General features: G+C 44.2%; 1 protein-coding gene across 5 annotated transcripts in view; it reads left to right on the top strand.

The window, feature by feature from the left end:
* Positions 1–289: 289 nt before the first annotated feature.
* MPPED2 (metallophosphoesterase domain containing 2) overlaps positions 290–19,727 on the top strand; it is a 197,350-nt gene continuing 177,912 nt past the window's right edge. Inside the window, exons 1-2 of one of the 5 annotated variants that reach the window (XM_043482797.1) lie at positions 290–873; positions 6,545–6,793. In XM_043482797.1, the coding sequence (XP_043338732.1) occupies positions 6,666–6,793 (128 nt within the window). In that variant the 5' untranslated portion in view covers positions 290–873; positions 6,545–6,665. Of the gene's footprint in view, positions 874–2,305; positions 2,433–2,637; positions 2,756–3,928; positions 3,949–6,544; positions 6,794–19,727 lie in introns of those variants that run through there. The other 4 variants (XM_043482793.1, XM_043482795.1, XM_043482794.1 and 1 more) reach the window with 4 other exon arrangements.

Below are 19,727 nucleotides of genomic sequence, written 5' to 3'. Positions count from 1 at the left end.
GCATAGCTTTACCCCATTAAAGTCTAAGCTCTGAGACAGTAGGAGACCCAGGGTCGCCCTCCCCCGTTTCAGCGCAGTGCCCGAGCCGCTCTCATTGCCCCCAGGCAAGCTCTGCGCCTTGGAGCTGTGCCAGGACTCCAGACCGCGCCTGGCAGGTCGGTGGGTGGGGGGGCCTGGGGCCTGGGTGTTCCCTTTGCAGAAGACGCCCATTTGGAGGGAAAACTCCCTTTATTTTCCTGGGGCTCCGTAGCCCCCCTCCTCAGTCCCCTATCATTTTTACGCTGATCACACTCATGATGATGAAGAACTTGCAGCTCAGCTTCCTGCCGCCTGCTTGACCCGGGAGCACCAGCAGGCTACCGGCCTCGCCCTTAGCTCCCGCCTCCTCTCGCAACCCCGGGGCCTCGGGGCGCCAGTGGGGGCTCCAGCGGGCCGGGGCCGCAGCAGGGGCGCGCGGGGGCGCGGGGTCCCGCCGGGGAGCGCGCACGGAGCGGCGCCTCGGCCGCCCTGCTTCCTGGAGCTCTGCTCCTTTGACCCCAGTGGCAGTCCCTGTCACTGCACCGCTCTCGTTCCCTCCGGCTCGCCGCGCCCTCGCTCCCTCTCCTCGCCCCCACGCTCGCTCTCTCCCCAGATCGAGGCTGCTCGGGTCCTTTCTCCCCCCGCCCCCCGCCTCCCTCTCGCGCCGCGCCCCCCGGCCCCCCGCCCCAGCCCGCGGCGGGACCTTCGGGGTCGAAGGTTCTGGCCCGCCCGCGCCCCTCGCCGCCCCCGCGCGCCCCCCGCGCGCCTCCCGCCGGCTCCGGCTGCTCCGCGATGGATCGCCTGCTCGTCGGGCGCTGAAGGCATCCCCGGGACCCGGAGCGCAGCCCGGGAAAGGTAATCCGCCCCGGGAAGGGAGGCGGAGGGCGGGGGAGGGGGAGGAGGCGGCCGGGCGCCCGGTGCCGCGCGCGAGAGGAAGGGAAAAAAATGCACACACAAAGCGGAGCCCGGGTGAGAGGTGCCTTGTCAGAGGCGCGTGCGAGGGGCTCGGAGGCTGCGGACCGCGGCTGCCCCGGTGCCCCTGACAGTCGCTCGAGTCGGCGCTTTCCGGGCAATTCGGAACCCGAGGAGGGCTTTTTTCAACCCCTGGAGCGAAAGCGAATTCTTTTTTAGGAGCTGTCTCCTTCCCACTCCGCATCTCGCCCCTCTGCCCTTCTCCCTTCCCCCCGCCCCCGTCCTCGGCCCCCGACCTCCCGGGGTCTCCACCGCGCCGCTCCCTCCTCCGCCGGGCTCTTTCAGCAGCGAAGGAGGGGGTGTAGGCGAGGGGCAACGGCGAAAGCCGGGCGGCGGGGATGGGGGTGGGGACGAGGGCACGGCGAGCTGTTTACTAGAAAGTCCGGGGGTTCTGTGTTCGAGCCGCCCCGGCCTAGGCCCGGGTGCATTGTGTTGGCCCGAGCCCTGGGCGCCCGCGGCGGCCGGAGCGAGGTGCCGCGGCCGGGAAGGCGCCGCGCAGCTTTGTGCTGGGTCTGCGCTCCGCGGCCGCCCCCGGGCCGCCTGCGCGCGCGCCGCTCTCGCGCGGGGCCGTTTCTCACCCTCTCCCCGCGCTCCAACCTGGATCTCCCCCGCCGCCTCCGGTCTCCGCGATCGCAGCCTGCAGAGCGGGCCAGCGACCCGGGCTGGGCGGCGGGGAACGAACGGCCAGAAAAAGTAACCGTTGCAGCTCGATTTCTTCCCTCGGGAGGCAGGAGTTTCTTTGCTATTTACATGAAACAGGGTTGTCTTTGCAAAACCTTTGAATTCTGAGGATTTGCGGCCTAGGAGGTGAAGGGGGCATTTTTCCTGGCGATTGGGGAGGGTATTAGAATCCACCAGCAAGGAAAGAAATTAAGGATGCCCCAGTGGGCGGATTTATACCACACCCCTCCCCAGGACACCCCCAATTAAGTGCAAATGCAGGTCTTGAAAAATGTGTAATTGAGATGCTGTAAACACACAAACAGGTCAGGGTGGGGAAAAAACAAAACAAAACTTTAAGTGAAAGAAAAGATTTCCAAAGAGGGGGGTGGAAATCCGTGGCCTCAACACCCCCTTCGAACGCTCGCTGGATCCCTCCCTTTCTTTCTCTGCCGCTCCAAGGATGCAGCCCGGCAGCTCCGGGGCGGAGAGCAGGGAGGCGCCGGCGGCCCCGGGCGCGGGTTCGGCTCTCGGGGTTCGGGGATGCCAACGCGCCCTAGAGGCTGACGTCGGGGGCGTGGGGCTGTGATGCTCGAGCGAGGATGGCGCGGTGTCAGAGCCATTGGCCGCCGGTGGTCATCAATCAATTCGGGGCTGGGGAAGCGGTAGAGAAAGAAGGACAAGCGCCCAGCGGAGCCTGGGGCCGCGAGCGCCAGCGCCAACAGTGCCAGCCGCGGCGGCCGCGGCGGAGACGACGGCGGTGGCAACGAGGGACTGAGCGAGTAAGGCCAGCTGGTGCTCCAGGAAAGAAGGGGGAGCTATAGCTCGGACGAGCCGGCCGTGAGCCGGGAGGGCAGGGCGCGCGCGCGAGTGAGTGAATGAGTGTGTGTGTGTGTGTGTGTGTGTGGTTGCTGACCCCCCCACCCCCAACTGCCCACCGTAGATTTAAAACAAACACACCAATCCAAAGTAGAGAATTCCGCACCCCCCGCCCCACCATATATAGACTCCACGCGTTGCCAGAGGCGCGGGAGAAAAGTCCTGCCCTTTCTCTCCGAAAGAATGTGCCAGCCGGGTGTCCGAAGTGCTGGAGACAAGTTCAGGTGTAAGTGCGTTGGGAGGGAGGGCGCTCTGTGGACAGAGGGCACGTGGGACTTTGTGCATCCGTCTTAAAACCTTGGCGGAGAAACCGCCCGGAAGGCTTCTGGGCATCGCTCCGGGATACAGGGATGAGTAACTGGAGATGGGCATAAGAGAGTAAGGGCGTGAGTTGAGAAAGCACTCCATCCGTGCGGCAGAGGGAGGGGAGAGCGAAATTTGGCGTAGTTGGAGCCAGCGAGTTCCAAAGTCCGGCCAGGAGGTTGGTCGGATGATCTTCTTAGGGGCTAGTGAATAAAATGAGCATCCTTGTTTAAACGAGGAAATCACGGGCTCCTTTCTCATAGGCTGTGCCGTGCGGTGTTCGGGTAGAGAGGTCAGGAGTTGTTGCTTTGAAACTTTTGGTAAATTGGACTTCTGGTGTCTAGGAGGTGGAGACAGTTATTTAATTCCTCAGTTTTTAATCCTTTCATTGCCAGCAGACTTTAAAAGGATTTCCCACTAGATTCCTAAAAAAGAATATTGCAAGTTGCACAGCTTAAGGCACAGGAGAAGTGATTGCTGTCTAGGAAATGCAAAATGTGCTCACATGATTTTTTTTTTAAAGAGAAAATCAAAGTAGCCCCAGCATGAATGTTTGGCAGTGTCAGTCCCCTTTAGATTTTTCTTTAGGATTGCTGGCATGTAGTACTGGGTTCCTTTGTTTTGTAAAGCAAATGTATTGAAGTCTAAAAATGGAAATTAAAAAAAAAAAAAGTACCGCTCTCTAAATATTATATGTAAAAAATAATATGTGTGATGAGGATGAGGTGTTCTAAAATCTGATCATTTGGAGGGTTTTACTGCCTGTGTTAAGCAAGGGGATGCAGGTTCTTAGTAGTTTGAAGGTGTTGTATCATTCTGTCTTGTTTCAAGCTTTTTCCAGGTTTCTCAGATTAGAGGAGGGAATTTACCAAAAAAAAAAAGCCTTTTCCATGTGTTGGTGTTTCATATTCTTGAGATATGATTATCCTGTGATGTGAATGGGGGTGAACATAGCATTTTTAAAAAATAAGCTTTTTCTTGACTTGTCTGTAAAGGTTCCTGTGAAAGTTTTGAAGCTCTCTGCCTCAGTCTGACATTTTCTTCAAAGGACTCCAGATTAAAGAAGATAGACGCTGCAGGTGTACTGTTTCGATAAAACATTTGAAAGAGAACATGGTAAAGATGAATTCAAATGAGGTGCCAGCCACCCATTTACCCTTTTGAGTTACAGGGGTCTATGCTTGCTGATGAAAAGATGTTCTATTTGTCTTACTGGAGCAAAGGTGCAAAGAGGCACAGATCTCACTTGATAGAAAAGGCAATCCCATGTTGACTATAGGATATAGTGGACCATAAAAGAGTGCAAATTGATCACCTTCTAAGTTCCTGCTTTTCTGGACTTCAAATGAGAGGGTCTAATGCTAACTACTGTAGGTCATTACCTAGATATTTACATAATAGGTATGCATCTTTCATTTCTAGGCCATTTTGCTGAGTTTAATTAGTGAGTTTACTCCAGGAACATTTAAACTGTTTCTGGCTCCGGGTGCAGAGATTGTTACAGAGAGGTCACAGTGGTCTAGACATGAATTTTATTTCCTTTGCTTCTTAATGTTCTGTATTTCACACAATAGACATTGATGGCAGGAACATTAAGAATTGCCGTGTAATTTTTACACCACTGTCTAATTTATGCAAACACTAAGTTCTCCAGTCTGAAAATGTGTATTTTTCCCCCTCTGTGCTTTGATGGCTAACATTCTTTTTAATGACAGTCATTTCTATAACAGGAAGATGTTTTCATTTGTATTTACTTTTCAGCATGTCGCAATTATGCAGTTTTGCACTTCATTCGTGTCTCGGTACTTTGTGTCTCAAAAGAGAATTACAGTACTTAGAACAGGACTGCAATTTGAAGCAGGTGTTGTGTTTTACTGTTATGCAAAATAACAGTAAAATATAATTGTGGGGGAAATTAAGGAAACAGCTGCAAACTTGGTATGAAAACTGCTACATTATGATTTGTAAGCAGTTCTTATAGATATCTTACATCAGAGAAGCAGGCAAAGATTTTAATTTCGTTAATCCTACTGGCCTGGTTGTCTGTCAGCAGTCCTTAGAGGACTCATACCTCCCATGAAGTCAGGAAGAAGAAAGAGAACCCAAAATGACACTTTGTTTAAAATGCCAGAGCAGGAGGGGTTCATGTCTTGGCAGCGCCATTATGTGTTAGGAACGCAGGCAAGGTGGGTGTTTTTTAGCTTGCTTTGCTAATATGAAGAAGGCAGTGATTTGAGTAGAAGGCTGTGGAATTTCTTAGCTCAGCTAGCATATGGAGGACTTACACAAGCCCTGGGTTGTAAAATAATAAAATAAATGGCCTATGGCAAGCCATCTGCCTTTTGCCTGATATTTAAGGTGTTTCATGCCAAATTTAAATCTAATCTTATTATTCTAAATATTTTTATTTGAGATAGCATCTAAGATTCGAGAACTTAATGGTGCACATGGTGAAAGTATTGTAATGCAGAGCGCTTAAAGTAAAAGAGGGTGGGTTAACCCAAGGGTATCCAAGGAGCCTACTGTCCCCTTCTTTAAAACTTCCCTGATCAATTGCAACAGCGTAGAAGTAGGGATGGGCTCTGCTCAGTCTTCGCGCACCTGCTATAAAAACAAACATCCTCATTTCTGAACCCAGCACAACAAATAATATAGTGTCTTTTATACAAATAATCAAAATGAGCTGAAAAAAATTTTAAAGGATGAAACCAGCTACTGAGAATATTGCAGCACCAAGCAGGAGTGAGGGCTTCCCTTGTGGCTCAGCTGGTAAAGAATCTGCCTGCAATTCAGGAGACCTGGGTTTGATCCCTGGGTGGGGAAGATCCCCTGGAGAAGGGAAACGCTACCCACTCTAGTATTCTGGCCTGGAGAATTCCATGGACTGTATAGTCCATGGGGTCACAAAGAGTCAGACAGGACTGAGGGACTTTGACTTTTAAGCAGGCATGAAGCAGTAGATTCAATGGCCACCCTCGTTTACTGCTCATAATGAATGCATCCGAAATGGTGATCCAAGCCTGGATGTGTTCAACTTTCCCCTGAATAACTGGACGGTTTTAAGAAACTATGTTACATGTAGCAAGAAGGATTTGCCTTAACATAAAGTTCTTGGCTGGAGTGGAATTCATATGTATGCCATGCTTTGAGTACCTATGTATTTTGAAACCACTGAAAAATTATATGTGATGTGTGCATATATTATGTGTGTATCATAGTTACACACAGGTATCTGTGATGAACAGAGCATTTTAAATTTACATTTGGCATTGTGTTTTATGACTGTGCTAAGCACCGAGGTTTCAAATTATTCTGTGACACCAACTTTGTACAGACCAAACATTCCAATTAGCAGGAAAGGTTTGGAAGACTCTCCACTTCGAGCTCAAACCATTTCTAGTTAGACACCATGGCAACTGTGGATGTGCCCTTCCGTAATTCACGTTAAGTGCCATAATTATAATTAAAGAGGAAATCTTAGTTTGAACACCATTGAAATGATTTGCTAGCAGCCAGCCATGTCATTTGGAGTGTCATGTCCATTCTGAAGTACGTGCTAGGTAGAGAGTTGGGAGAGGTTTTGTCCACGAAGCGACCACACAGATTAAGATTTTTCCTGAACCAATTTCACATCCAGGTGTCACATCTGACATTGTTTAGAACATCCTCTTTTTCTTTGTCCTCATTTTTTGGTTTGTTTTGTTTTTTCCAGAAACGCAGAGCATTATTGATGAATAGATCCTTGGGTTCAGAGGTTGGCTGAAACGCACCATGCCCGCTTCCATCCTTCGCTCCGGAAAGTTGTGAATTGCTCATGCCTATAGAGAGGAAGGATGGCACATGGGATTCCTTCTCAAGGCAAAGTTACCATCACGGTGGATGAGTACAGCTCCAACCCCACCCAGGCATTCACGCACTACAACATCAACCAGAGCAGGTTCCAGCCGCCACACGTACATATGTAAGTATCACTCGTGAACTTAAAAAAAATTAGCCATCAGGGAATTAGAAAGTCGCTAATGACTTGGAGAATAAAAGATGTATGCTTCACCAGACAGATGGGTTATCTGAGGTTCCAAGTACAGCTCAGAGGAATCCTCCGCATCTGGGTAATGCCGAACCTTTCCAGAGTATGTACTGTTGACCATAATTTGCCATTAGATCTTTAGAGCCCCCAAGGGCTTGCCTACATTTTGTGGATAACAACGGAGAGGTTCAGATACTCGTCCAATGTCACACAGCGAATTTTGGCAGATTCACCTGACCCCTTGTTCAGTTTGCATTTACCTTGCATTGCTTGCTTCCCTGATGAAATGTCCTTAAAATTTCTGTAGCTTTTCCCCCCCTATACCTCACCCCACCACCCCTTTACATTCAGCTGGGAAATAGGCCTAGTTGGGACTAACTGTCCAGCCACTACTAAATCTGTTGTCGTGCCTGTTGCTTGTAGGACGAGTGCCGCATGCTGCTGGATTCGAACAATATGGGGAACAAAGGATTAAGGGACAGTGGGACAGTGGGTTCCAGGAATTGTACTTTTCCCTCATTCCCTAATACTTTTTAAGCCCTGTCTCGGTTTAAACTGTTAAAGGAACAAAGTGTGGGAGAAATCCAGAGGCAAGGATTTTTGCAGCACCTGGGTGCACACCAGCTTTTTTTCTGTTCCTCTGCTACAGGATGTGCTGGGCTTTCAGCAGAAGGGGCAAAAGGTCACCGTCTCCCTTGTTTATTCAAGGCCTGGTGCTCATTCTCTATTAGACCCTTCCAATGTCTAACATGAGTCTTTCATGGTAGGACTAAACCCCTTTGAAAAGCATTGTATAGTCAAGAGAGAAAGGAGGTTAGGGATCTGTTGACTGATTTTGCCATTCCTGGCAAAATGGAACTCGGGGCATGTCCAAGTCACAAGCTCTTTTTTTTTTTTTTTAAGTAATTGTTTTATTTGGGCGTTAAAAAAAAAGCCCCAGTAAGTCCACCTCCCTCCCACCACCAACACAGGCACACACACAGATACATGCAACCCCCTCTCCTCAAATTTACAAACACAAAGATCTTTCTCTTGACTGCCTGGGTGTTGTCACAAGTACTAGGATGTTACTTTGCAAGTTTGCATATTCTGTAGAGCTACTCAATTATCTATGATAGGATTTCTGCAAAAAAAAAAAAAGAAGAAATAGAGAAATCCTTGCAAATGGTTAATACTAAACTATTTCTAAGATTTTTATACTCTCTTTAAATCAGGATATGTTCATAATAATGAAGGTTTCCTAACATGGTTTTAAGGAAAAGTTTTTAAGGGGAAGATTTTTCTTTGTTAAAATGGCTTTTCTGAATAGTAACTGTGTGTTCATTTCAAATATTCCTTTTATCCTTCTGCTTCTAATAATTGCTTTTCCTTCAAATATGTTATAGAATGTGTGCAAACTGGACTTAGGAATCCTTGAGCTCTGCTTTGCTGGTGTAATATTTCTGTTAAAGAATGGCACAGCACTTTGTGGATTTTTGTTTCCTTCCAGGCAAAAGAAAGTATGTTTTGCCCCAGATTCCTTGGAAAACGACTGACAGGGAATCTGAGCTTAGTCTTTGCTTGTTTGTAGCCCTAAGATTCCGCTGGTGAACTGTGAATGCACAGTGATATTTTAAAAATCATGTAACCTTAGAACTGATGTACATGATCTAGCCATGAAAAATCTGAAGGATCAAATTATCCCTTTTATGAAAACAAGGCTTGAAAAGCGGAGTTTGCAGTGGCGGCCTGGACAGCTGTGTAGCCCTCTTGCCAGACTTCTGCCCTGGGAGTAGCAGTTCTTCCACGGTTATCTCAGCTGCCCTTTACACCTTCATCACCCGTGAACGAAAGGTGCAGGTGGGGGGCTTCCCACCTGCACCTTTTGTTCCAGCCACGCGTGTTGGCACCCCGTGGGCCTTTCTGTCTTGGTGCCGTTGCCTTCACTGTTTCTCACAGCTGAGACGCTCACATTTCAGGTCTGCTGAGAGTCAATTCTTGTCCCTCTGCATCTAGGAAACCTCTTCTCTCTCTTCCCCAGTCCAGAGTGACTGTGCCCATCCACCCCCCTACCAACATGACATGTCTCATCACTTGATATTTTCCTCCAACCAGACCACCTCCATTTTTATTCTCTTTTTCTGTCTCCCCCGCCCCCGCCCTTCTGCCTACCTTCTCTCTCAAACTATATCATTCATTTCTTCTTTTAAAATATTACAAATTGTTTTATTAAAAAAAGTTTTTAACATTTATTTATTTATTTGCTGTGCTGGGTCTTAGTTGTGTCACGTGGGCTCCTCAGTCTTCATCGAGGCACGTAGAATCTTTAGTTGTGGCCCTGTGACATGTGGAATCTAGTTTCCTGACCAGGGATCGAACCCAGACCCCTGCATTGGGAGCACGGAGTCTTAGCCGCTAGACCACCAGGGGAGTCTTGTATCATTCATTTTTTTAAAGGCAAGGATTGAGCAGGTGACAGGTGTTTAGAAATATTGATTGATCACTTGATCGATCCATGGATTTGATTGTGCATTGTGTTGAAAAATTGTGGTTGAGATTTGGAGATTTTCACTGGGATCTCTCTGACCAGTCTTAACACTCAGTGTTGTTTGAAGGAGTGTACACATTATCAAGATGCTGGCCGACCTTTTCCTTGACCTTTCTTTTCCATGCTTGGTGCCCTAGCACAGTGACCAGCCCATAGTGGGCATTCAGGTTTCTTGGTTAAAGATGGTCATGTTATATCTAAAAAGATTGCCCTGAGTCTAAATAGAAACTTAAATTGGCTGAAAAATACCTATAAAATATTTAGTCTAAGATTTCTTCAGTTTTTAAAAAAATTTTTAGCATGTCATGGTAAGAGCTCTACTCCTCTCCCTAAAGGTATTTTGTCTTTTCTTTTTGAATAGTTGCTCATTTATTTTGCATGAGTTTCTTAAAACATTGGCTTTCCTTTTGCACTTACAACTGACATCTGTGGAGACCCATGACTGATCACCTGGATTGGAGTTACAGTGCTGGTCCGTTAAGTGATCTTTTGCTTTCAGGAAACCTAGTTGAGGTTTATTTAACTTAGTTAAGAAATAGTTTACTTCCCATTTAATTAGTTTGTCGCACCTTAGCTTTGTGACCCATCTTGGACAATTTACTTTCTTTTCTCTCTCGGTAAATGTAAACATTTGCACCAAATGATAGATACGAACCCTTTTAGCTCTGACATACCAAGATTAAGATTGCAGTCAGGACATTTATTTGCAGGATGTGCTGTGAGGGGAACACACATGCAGAAGACCCAGTTCCCATCTTCATAACCTCAGTCATTGATTTCAAAGCTGTCATTTCAACTCGCATTAAGGGTTTACCACGTGGCCCTGGTTTGGTTTCACTTGGGAGTTCTGAACAGGTTGCCACCAAGCTTTCTAGGAATCACTGGTCTGCATCTCTGCCTGTGATGTAGGGAAGTTTTTGGTTTTTGTTTTTTTTTAAAGAAAGCAATCCCGTATGACCTTGGGAAAGAAGATGAAAGCACAGCTGAAGTTGGCAGGACAGAATTGAACCCAGAATTTGTAAGCTCCTCTTATCCAGATTCTTAAAGATACTGATCGATGTGATGGTTGAAAACCAGCAATTAACAGGGCTTCAGTTTTCTACAGCCCTGTCATCTTCCCCAAGCAGAATGCTATTTAGTATTTTTAATGATAAAATTATTTAGTATTTTCAGTGAGGGTGGGAGAAAGGTGCTCAAGGAATCAGTGTAGATCTCAAAACACCAACAAGATTTTGTATGTTTTACATTGTCTGAGGCCTAATTAAGTACTGTAAAACATCTTTAGTAAGGTATCTAACCATATCTGTTTTTGCATCAAAAGTCCCACTTCCTGGGAGACCCTTCAGTCCCCTGCAAACCAGGATGGTTGGCTACCCTATTGAGGTTAATTCCTCACCATTTTCTTTCAAGATTGGTTGCTAGGAAGCTCAAATTAAATTTTATTTTCAGTTTTAGATACTTTCTACTTTATTGTCTATGGCTTTAGTTGTTAGCACCCCTGAAATCTTACTTAACTCTTTCTTTTACATTTATTTTGAGGAGGCAGTATAGTATAGTGGAATTAGATTGTTGGATTTAAAACCTGGTTGCATGATGTACTAGCTGCATAACCTACTGTGGAGGAATGTGTTAACATCTCTTTTTTTCCTAGCTCTAAAATATAGATGATAAAAGTAGCGCCTATCTCCAAAGGTTGTTGTGAAGGTTAAAAACATTATTGTTTGTAAAAGTTTTAGAGGAATGCTTAGTATATAGTCTGTACTCAATAATTGTTAGCTCTTCTCATTGATGATCGTTTTATTGATTCTGCACTTTTTTATTCTGCCTCAGTTCATTTTGAAAATTAGTGGAGTATAGATAAATGAGTAAATAAGAAAATCACTGCTAAGTTTTGTCCTGTCTTCCTCAAGGAGTCATTACTAGCAAACTTGCCCTGTGCTTAGTTGAGGAATCATTGGACTGTAGCCCGACAGGCTCCTCTGTCCGTGGGATTTTTCAGGCAAGAATACTGGAGTGAGTTGCCATTTCCTTTTCCAGGGGATCTTCCCCATCCAGGGATCAAACCCACATCTCCTGTGTCTCCTGCATGGCAGGTGGATTCTTTACCCACTGGGACATGGGGGAAGCCTTAGTAGCAAACTTGGGCTGGGTGTAATTTTCAGCTGTTAGTGTTGGAAGGTGCCCTGACTTCTTTTTAAAAATTTTTTCATTTTTAAAATTTTTTATTGAAATATAGGTGACTTGCAAAATTATATTAGTTTCAGATATACAAAATTGTAATTCTATATTTTTATACTTTATATTCCATATAAAGTTACTATAAAATATTGGCTATACTCCCAGTGCTTTATGTTGCATTCTTGTAGTTTATCTATTTTATACCTGGTAGTTTGTACCTCTTAATCACCCGCACCCTTTTTGCCCCTCCCTCTGCCTCTCACCAGCAGTCTATTCTTTGTGTCTGTGTTTCTGTTTTACTATATTTGTCCTTTTATGTTTTAGATGCCACATGTAAGTGAAAATGTATAGTATTTGTCTTTCTCTGTGCCCTGACTTAGTGCCTGTTGGGATGTCTCACCGATCTCGAGTTACTCATGAGATTGTCAGTCCCAAGGGGACAAGGAATCTGGAGAGCTGAGTGTTGTCACCTGATTTTTCCTTGTAGAATCATAGTGGCCTTCATTCATTTGTGCTAGTCTCAAGCCTTTGTAGCCCTATCAGTGTCTTAGGCTCTGTAGCTATGGCTGTGGTTAAAACAGAAGCATTAAGTCAGTCAGTCAGTCAGTTCAGTCGCTCAGTCGTGTCCAACTCTTTGCAACTCCACGGACCAGACCACAGCACGCCAGGCTTCCCTGTCCATCACCAACTCCAGGAACTTGCTCAAACTCATGTCCACCAAGTCAGTGATGCCATCCAACCATCTCATCCTCTGTCGTCCCCTTCTCCTCCTGCCTTCAGTCTTTCCCAGCATCAGGGTCGTTTCCAGTGAGTCAGTTCTTCACATCGGGTGGCCAGAGTATTAGAGCTTCAGTTTCACCATCAGTCCTTCCAATGAACACCCAGGACTGATCTCCTTTAGGATGGACTGGTTAGATCTCCTTGCAGTCCAAGGGACTCTCAAGAGTCTTCTCCAACACCACAGTTCAAAAGCACCAGTTCTTCGGCATTCAGCTTTCTTTATAATCCAACTCTCCCATCCATACATGACTACCGGAAAAACCATAGCTTTGACTAGGTGGACCTTAGTGGTTATAATAGAAGCCTTAAGAATTAACTGAATTTAACCAGGATTGAGTACAAACAGCATAGCTTGAGCTGGGGAATGAGGACAGTGTTCTCATGGCAGCTGATAATGTGATGTGAAGTCAGAGATCTCTATCCGAAGGCTGATCTCACTAGTTGCTGGCTTGGCTAGGTGATGATGGGCTGGATTACTGAATTTCTGTCTTCTCATCTGTAAAATGGGTTCAGTGACTCTCTAAGATGGTTGTAAGCATTACTTGAGATGATGTATATGACATAGTGCCCAGAAGATAGCATTGGTAAATAAATGCTGTGATCATATTTCTGGTCTTGTCCATTAGCTGGTGAACATGAAGTGTTAACATCTTTTTTTTTCCCTGAACTGCTTGTGTGAAATTTGACAAGTCCAACTTGTCCTTGTTGCTTTGTTGCATTTTACAGCATCTGTCAGTGTTTGCTCAGGCATTGCTAATCAAAAATGGTCTGAAGCTTTTAGGGTATCTAGGTGATCATCCCATGCCAAATTCTTACAAGATTTTGTTTGTCTAATCTGAAGTTTTATTCTTAAGTGGTAGGAAATAAATATTTATTTCAGGTCTGTATTAGTTATCCTTGGCATTTCCGAGGTGGCAAAGTGGTAAAGAATCCACTTGCCAATGCAAGAGATGCTTGGGACACAAGTTTGATCCCCGGATCGGGAAGATTCCCCTCAAGTAGGAAGTACCAACCCCCTCCAGTATTCTTGCCTGAAAAATCCCAGGGACAAAATAGCCTGGTAAGCTACAGTCCATGGAGTCACAAAGAGTCAGACACAACTGAGCAACTAAACACAATAGGTATCCTTATATGTAAAATGAAAGTTACAGAAGAGTGTTAGAGAATGATGCCATTTGGTTAAAAAAAATCTCAAAATGTGTAAAAAGATAAATATCAACATTATTGGGGGATTCTGTAGGGAATAAATTTACAAGTAAATTTAAGGGAGGGAATGATAGGTAAAGATCTTAACACTTTGTATTTTATATACTTTCATCTATTTTATAAGAACTGTATAATGCTTTTATGATAAAAAAAATTTAGTTAAAGAATGATAAACATGTGATTTGTCTGCAGTTCCTTCTGCTTTTAGTTAGCAAGATTTGCATTGAAGGCTCACTCTCATGGAAATCTGCTTTCTTTGGGCCTAGCTTCTTTGGGTGGTACCTTCTTCTGTTCTATGTTGTGATCCAGGTAGAGACCAAAAGCTGTTCCTTGGTTCAGTATCATTCAGCTTGCTCATGTATGTGAAGATGTGAGGCCATAGATGCTGCTGCCTTCTTAGTCCTGTAACTGGAGGGAAATCTATCTAAGAAATGCTGTCAAGTTCATTTTTGGAAGCCAGAAAAGTGTACAGTATTGGTAAATAAAGAGCTTGCTGTTGCAGATGACTTGACAGTATTTCAGGGAACCTGGATTCTGGTCCTGTCTTGGTCACTAATTAGGTCTGTGATCCTGAGCAAGTTGAGCATCTTTGAATTTCAAGTTCCTTACCAGCCATTGGACTCGATGCACTTCAGCATCATTCCTTCCTACTCTGGCCGTCTAGGGTTTCCTCTTTTCTTCTCTTTTCTTTAGTTTGTTTGAAATAAAGAACACAAATCCCTCATCACTAGTGATATTCTGTAGGGAAAGACTACATGGTGAGATACCATGGGGATATGTTGGAGGAGAAGACCAGTGACCCCCCCCCCCACCTCTCGTAGGGAGGAAGAGGATTATCAATGAATGAGTGATTGTCTGGGGCTGTGTAAAATTGCACAGTACTAACAAGGTAGAAATTCATTCTTTGTCACAGAGCTGGGTTGCATTAGCTGTGTGAAGAAAAAAAAATTCTAAACATTTTTCTCTTGGTAAGCCGCTTTCTCATTCTCATTACAAATTTATCACTGGCCTGCACATTAGCATGGCCATAATTTTTGTTAATGTTTTCAATCTGAAATTCATCTTGGAGATGCTGAATGGCTCTTTTGGTTTGTGCTCATGTACAAACACAGAGTGTTTTTTCTTTTCCTCTCTCATTTCTTTTTAAAAATAAGTTCTTTTTCCTGTTACGCTCCCTGAGGGTACTGGTCTCGTGGTCCGTGACAGTTTAGGCTTCATTTTAGAATTGACTTTTTTCTTATTCCGTTGATTTCTTTGTTTGCATTCTGGCTTTAAAAAGGCAACCTAAAATTAGACTTTTTTTTTTTTTTGTCCCATATGGATTTGTTCTTAGAAATTTAGCTGTATGTTGCACAACTGAGTAGACTTATTTGTTTTTGGTTCCTTGACTCTCTGGGAGGGTAAAGAATTTTGACAAAGCCGATTCTTTTTACTATGGTATGCCTGGATTTCAAATCCTGAAACAGTTACCTACGTTTATAGAGAGAAAAGATTCATATGAGAAGTGTGGCTCCAGTCAGTGGATTGGTATATCCTGAAACTGGGCAATTGTTAATCACCTCTCCTTATGGATTAAATTTATCTCCTGATCTGAGTCCAATTTTTAAAAAACATTTCTTTAAGGGAGAAGTTTTGATAAAAATAGACAAAAATGACAAGACCAGCTAACCAGGGAAGGAGTATTATAATAAGGAGTTTGTATCTGAAACATACTTAATTTTAATTCTGAGATTTAGAGCCTGTGAAGATGTAGATTTTAAGATATGAAAACAAAGCTAATAATTAAATCTGCCACCTCTCGTATAACAAGCTCTAGGTAGTTCTGAAGTATTTCCAAAAAGGAGAAACAACTCACCAAGTCTCGGAATGTGTGCATCAGCTTGTTTTTCATCTTTAGTGTTTGCTTCGCTCTCTCCTTCCCGTGTCTCCTTCCCTTTTAGACTTTCCTAGCATCCTGGAATCTGGATGTTTCAGTGGCTATCCTGGCATAATTAGGCTATTATTTCAATATCAGTGTGGACAAAATTGCCACAATTTTCCAGACCACCGTGTTAGTCTGCCTTTTTTTTTTTTTTTTAATGTAAAAAGTACACTTAAAGGCTTTGTCTGTGTAGAAACACTAACTTTGCAAAGAGGAAACGTTGTTGAATTTATTGGCCTTTGCAGTATTTGGGTCTGCATGTTTTTCTTCTATTTTGCTTTGAAGATTTTTTTTTTCTTTCAGTTTGTCCCTGTAAGAGGGTAAAATGTATGCAAATAAGAAAATGTGTTGTTTTGCAGGCTTTTAATTTTTTTTCCCTTTACCACACATCAAGAATATAAACTCCTCTAGTTGGTTTAAATTTTCGTATGTTTTTATATTAAATAGCAAAGCTCTTGATACTAGTTGAAAAAAAAACAGAAAACCACTAGCACCATTTAATAGAGCAAAGAGGTAAATTTTCAGAACTTGATGGTATTGACCCTTAAAATTTCATGTGAGAATTAAACCCTTCTTGAGGTTCATTGGTTGGCAGTGGCTTCCTTAATAGATTATGGTGCCCCACCACCATAACATGAACTCTACTCAAATCCCTTTATTTCTTTGACTAGACAGTCTCTGAAACCTTCCAGCTAAAGGATTTGATAATTCTCCAATTGGAAGAAAAATATCTTTTCTCATCTTTCGGTGGACTATTTTGGCATTTCTGCTGATTGGCTAAGAAAAGCGGTTTACTTGTGGTATTTAGTTTTAGGTATTTGGGCCACAGACCAAGTTTCAAACCGTTTACATATTGTACACTTAGTTTAAAATGTGTTTTGCCCAAAGACTTAAAACTGAAATTAAGGGGAAAAAAAAAAAGGTGAAGTCTCCCACCAGCTAAGCAACCTCAGCATGTTTCTCTAATTTCCTGAGTTAGCCTTTTGCTATGACATAGACCTTCTTCTACCAGCTCTATTTTGGTTCTGAGTTTTGGAAAAATTTCCCCCTTTTGTTTCATTTTGCTTTGCCTTAAGACTTCAGAGATAACCACAGAAGCATGTCAGACTGTATTAGGCATTTTTTAAGAATCACAGATATCATACCCATTGCTGTTAGTTCTGCCTTATATTTAATATTATTCCATTTTTTAAAAAGTACCAACTTTTGTACATTGGTCCTATGAGGGTGTGGAGGAACTATAGTGAGGAGATACACTTTTTATGGAGAAGAGGGAAAGTAGTGGTATATGTGAAGAAGAGAGAGAAAAGGAGAGGGAAGGCCTGGAAGGTATATTATTAGATTCTAACTCTTTCTTGCAGTTATGATGTCCCTGGCCTTGGGCTTGACTTGAATGCCAGGAGTATGTCAGCTCATCCGTAAACATCAGTCAGTAGGGAGAGATAAGACAGATTTCACCTTGGATTTTTGGGGTATACATGCTAACTCTACATACCAATGAATCCAGCATTTGAAAAGATCAGAATTGAAATTTTTGATACACTGACCTGTGTTGATCCCTGAGATGGAGCAATTTGTTAGACTTTTTTGGGTAACTCAGAACTTTAGGTTTGTGTTTCAATATTAAAAAAAAAAAATCCATTTGAGAAATAGTGAACCATGAACTGGTTTTTGAGCAATGTAAAAAATATCTGAAATTTCAGCTGCCCAAGGTCTGCCCTCTGTTAGTCTCTAGGAGACTTACCGTGTGTTGTCCTCCGATTCTGACTTTCACAGTTAACTTGTTTTCACTTTGTTGCTGACCCTCACATTTTGGGCACAGCTGGATGCCCTGAAACCTATTTTGTCTCCACCAGCTTAGAGAAAAGAAGAGTGAGGAGGGGGGAAGTCTTTGGGAAGAACTGACAGACTAGGAAGGCGGTATTAACTCCTGAAGGGTATTAATTCCTAATTCTCCCATAGTGCAGTTCAAAGAAGCATCTCTTCCCCCTCCATGTGAAATAGAAAAGCACAGGTAGGTGTCCTTTTGCTTACAGAAGAGGGAGTCTAGTACCACCCCCTGGTCGGCTGACGCTCTTGAGAATTCAGAAGGGAAATAGTAACAGCGTGGGAGGTGGTTGGCCCCCGTGTCATGCCCTTGGGTGCTGGACGGCTGGCCTATTTTGCATCTCTGCATCTTGACCCCTCCACCACGTTAATGGCAGCCGGCACGCTCCACTGTTTATCTTGGAATTCGATACCATCATCTTGGCAACCAAACTGGGACCTTTACTGCTCACATTGTTGTCATTTGTTGTTAATTATCTGTTACCATAAATTCTGCACTTTGAGAAAAAAAGGAATGTTTTGAAATACTTCCTCCCAACATATAAGTGGAGTTTCATTTTTCTGTGGACAAAAGAAGGGGGAAAAAAATCAGCCCTTTTGGGAACTGGTTTCAGGGAATTCAAATACCCAGGTTTTTCAGACTGCCTGGGTTTGTTCTTGCTAATATGGCCAGGATTTGCAGCAAAGGAATCTTTGCAATTTAGGAATGGCCTGTATTGGTGAGAGGTACCCCCTTTCTAGAAAAAAAAATTAACTTTACATAGGGAGTTGTGCTTTTATTGCAGTCTCTTTGTGCCATAATTGTGTGTTGCGTTCTGTGTGAGAGCCTGTTCCCCACAGTGGATTTCTTGCTTTCATAGGTTATTAAGGCAGAGCAGTCCAAAGTGGAAAGTAGCTTCTGCTTACCTGCCTTTATGAGGTGTTTATTTTGTCAAGTGTAGAACTGAAATGAGCTTTCTGGCCATTAGTGGACTTTAGTCACGCCCCCACACTCTGCAGGGAGGGCTGTGTCACCTTATAAACAAACAGCGCTGCTTTGAAAGGTGCTCTGCCGAGGGCTGCCCGACTCACCGCTGGGCTTAACAAAGCAGTCAGCAGAACAGGAGACCAGAGAATGCACGAGTGTATTTTGGAGAGGAGAGTTTGGGAGTGGAGTGGTTGTTGCTAAGCAGAAATCTAGGCACATTTAAAGATATAAAAACTGCTATCATTTAAGAAGTTCTCCAAAAGTATGTCCATAATCCTGGCTGTCTACCCAGGTGCCCCTTGTGTGTGTTCACTTACAGACTCCGCTCCTAGAATCTCACCTTTACCGTGGTGATCATAATAATATATGCGTCCATAGGTAATGATGGAGGTTATATTAGATGATGCTTAGTACAGAATAAGGCACTTAGCACCGTGTCCCAATACTCAGTGCCTGGTAACTATTGTTACTAGTACTGTTGTTTACCAGGATTGTATCCACAGCGTTAACACTTGAACTTCAGCAGACTTTTCATGGTGCCACGTGGCTCATCCTCACCTTCACTTTTTGGGTTGCCCTTAAGCTGGGTGTGTCTGTTCTATTCTTGTAGAGAAGTTTTTGTTTGTCTCAGCACTTTTAAAGTATTTAGGGCATCGCTGTCTCCCAAGGGATTCCCACCCCGGGAGGGAGGGATTGAGTCTTTGTTAACCTGCTTAATGCGAGGGGCACAGACTTAATGAACAATGATCGCAGCTCCTGTCCGCTTCTTGGGACAGTGTAGCTCTTGGTGATGTGTGTTTTCCTGGAGGTGAGGAATTGGCTTGGGTCTGCTGCCTTTATTTTCTGCAGAACCAGAAAATGTTCTTCCCAGGCTTAGGAGGAAGGTCTCCTGATACTGGTGCTGCCCCTGAAATAAAACCCCCTTTCTACATATTCCACTTCCTTTATTCTTTTATTTCCTCTCTTAGTGGTTTTTAAAGGCAGTACGTATGGTAGGTGCACACGCACTGTTTTAGAACACTGATTACAATCAGAAAAAATGAATATTAACTTGGTGTTTCAGATTTAGGAACAGTTTGGGTATGAGAGTAAAAGACTGGATGGAGAGGAATAGAGGTTGAAAAAAAAGCACCCTCAGATGCTCTGGGGGAGGCTGGGAAAAGGATTTAACACTTTGGATTCTTTAGAAGCCATTAAAACTCTGATGGGATCGGATTACCTGACTGCACATCTGAAACATGAAACTCTTGCCCTAAACCGTGCAATTGAGTTAAGCTCAAAATTCAAGGCCTCCCCCCAAGACTGGCCTCTGGGTAAGCCTCACTGTGGATGGCAAAATGATTTCCTTTGAGAGGAGCAAGACTACAGTGAGGTTTTTATGGCCAATTTAGCCTGTGTATTTGTGCCAGCCAGACATTTGGCAGCTCTTAGTGCCAACTTCGGTGATCTGTCCACCAGTTTT

This window comes from Cervus canadensis, chromosome 11, assembly GCF_019320065.1.
Source record: "Cervus canadensis isolate Bull #8, Minnesota chromosome 11, ASM1932006v1, whole genome shotgun sequence".
Lineage (NCBI taxonomy): Eukaryota > Metazoa > Chordata > Mammalia > Artiodactyla > Cervidae > Cervus > Cervus canadensis.
This window is presented reverse-complemented; position numbering and strand designations above follow the sequence as displayed.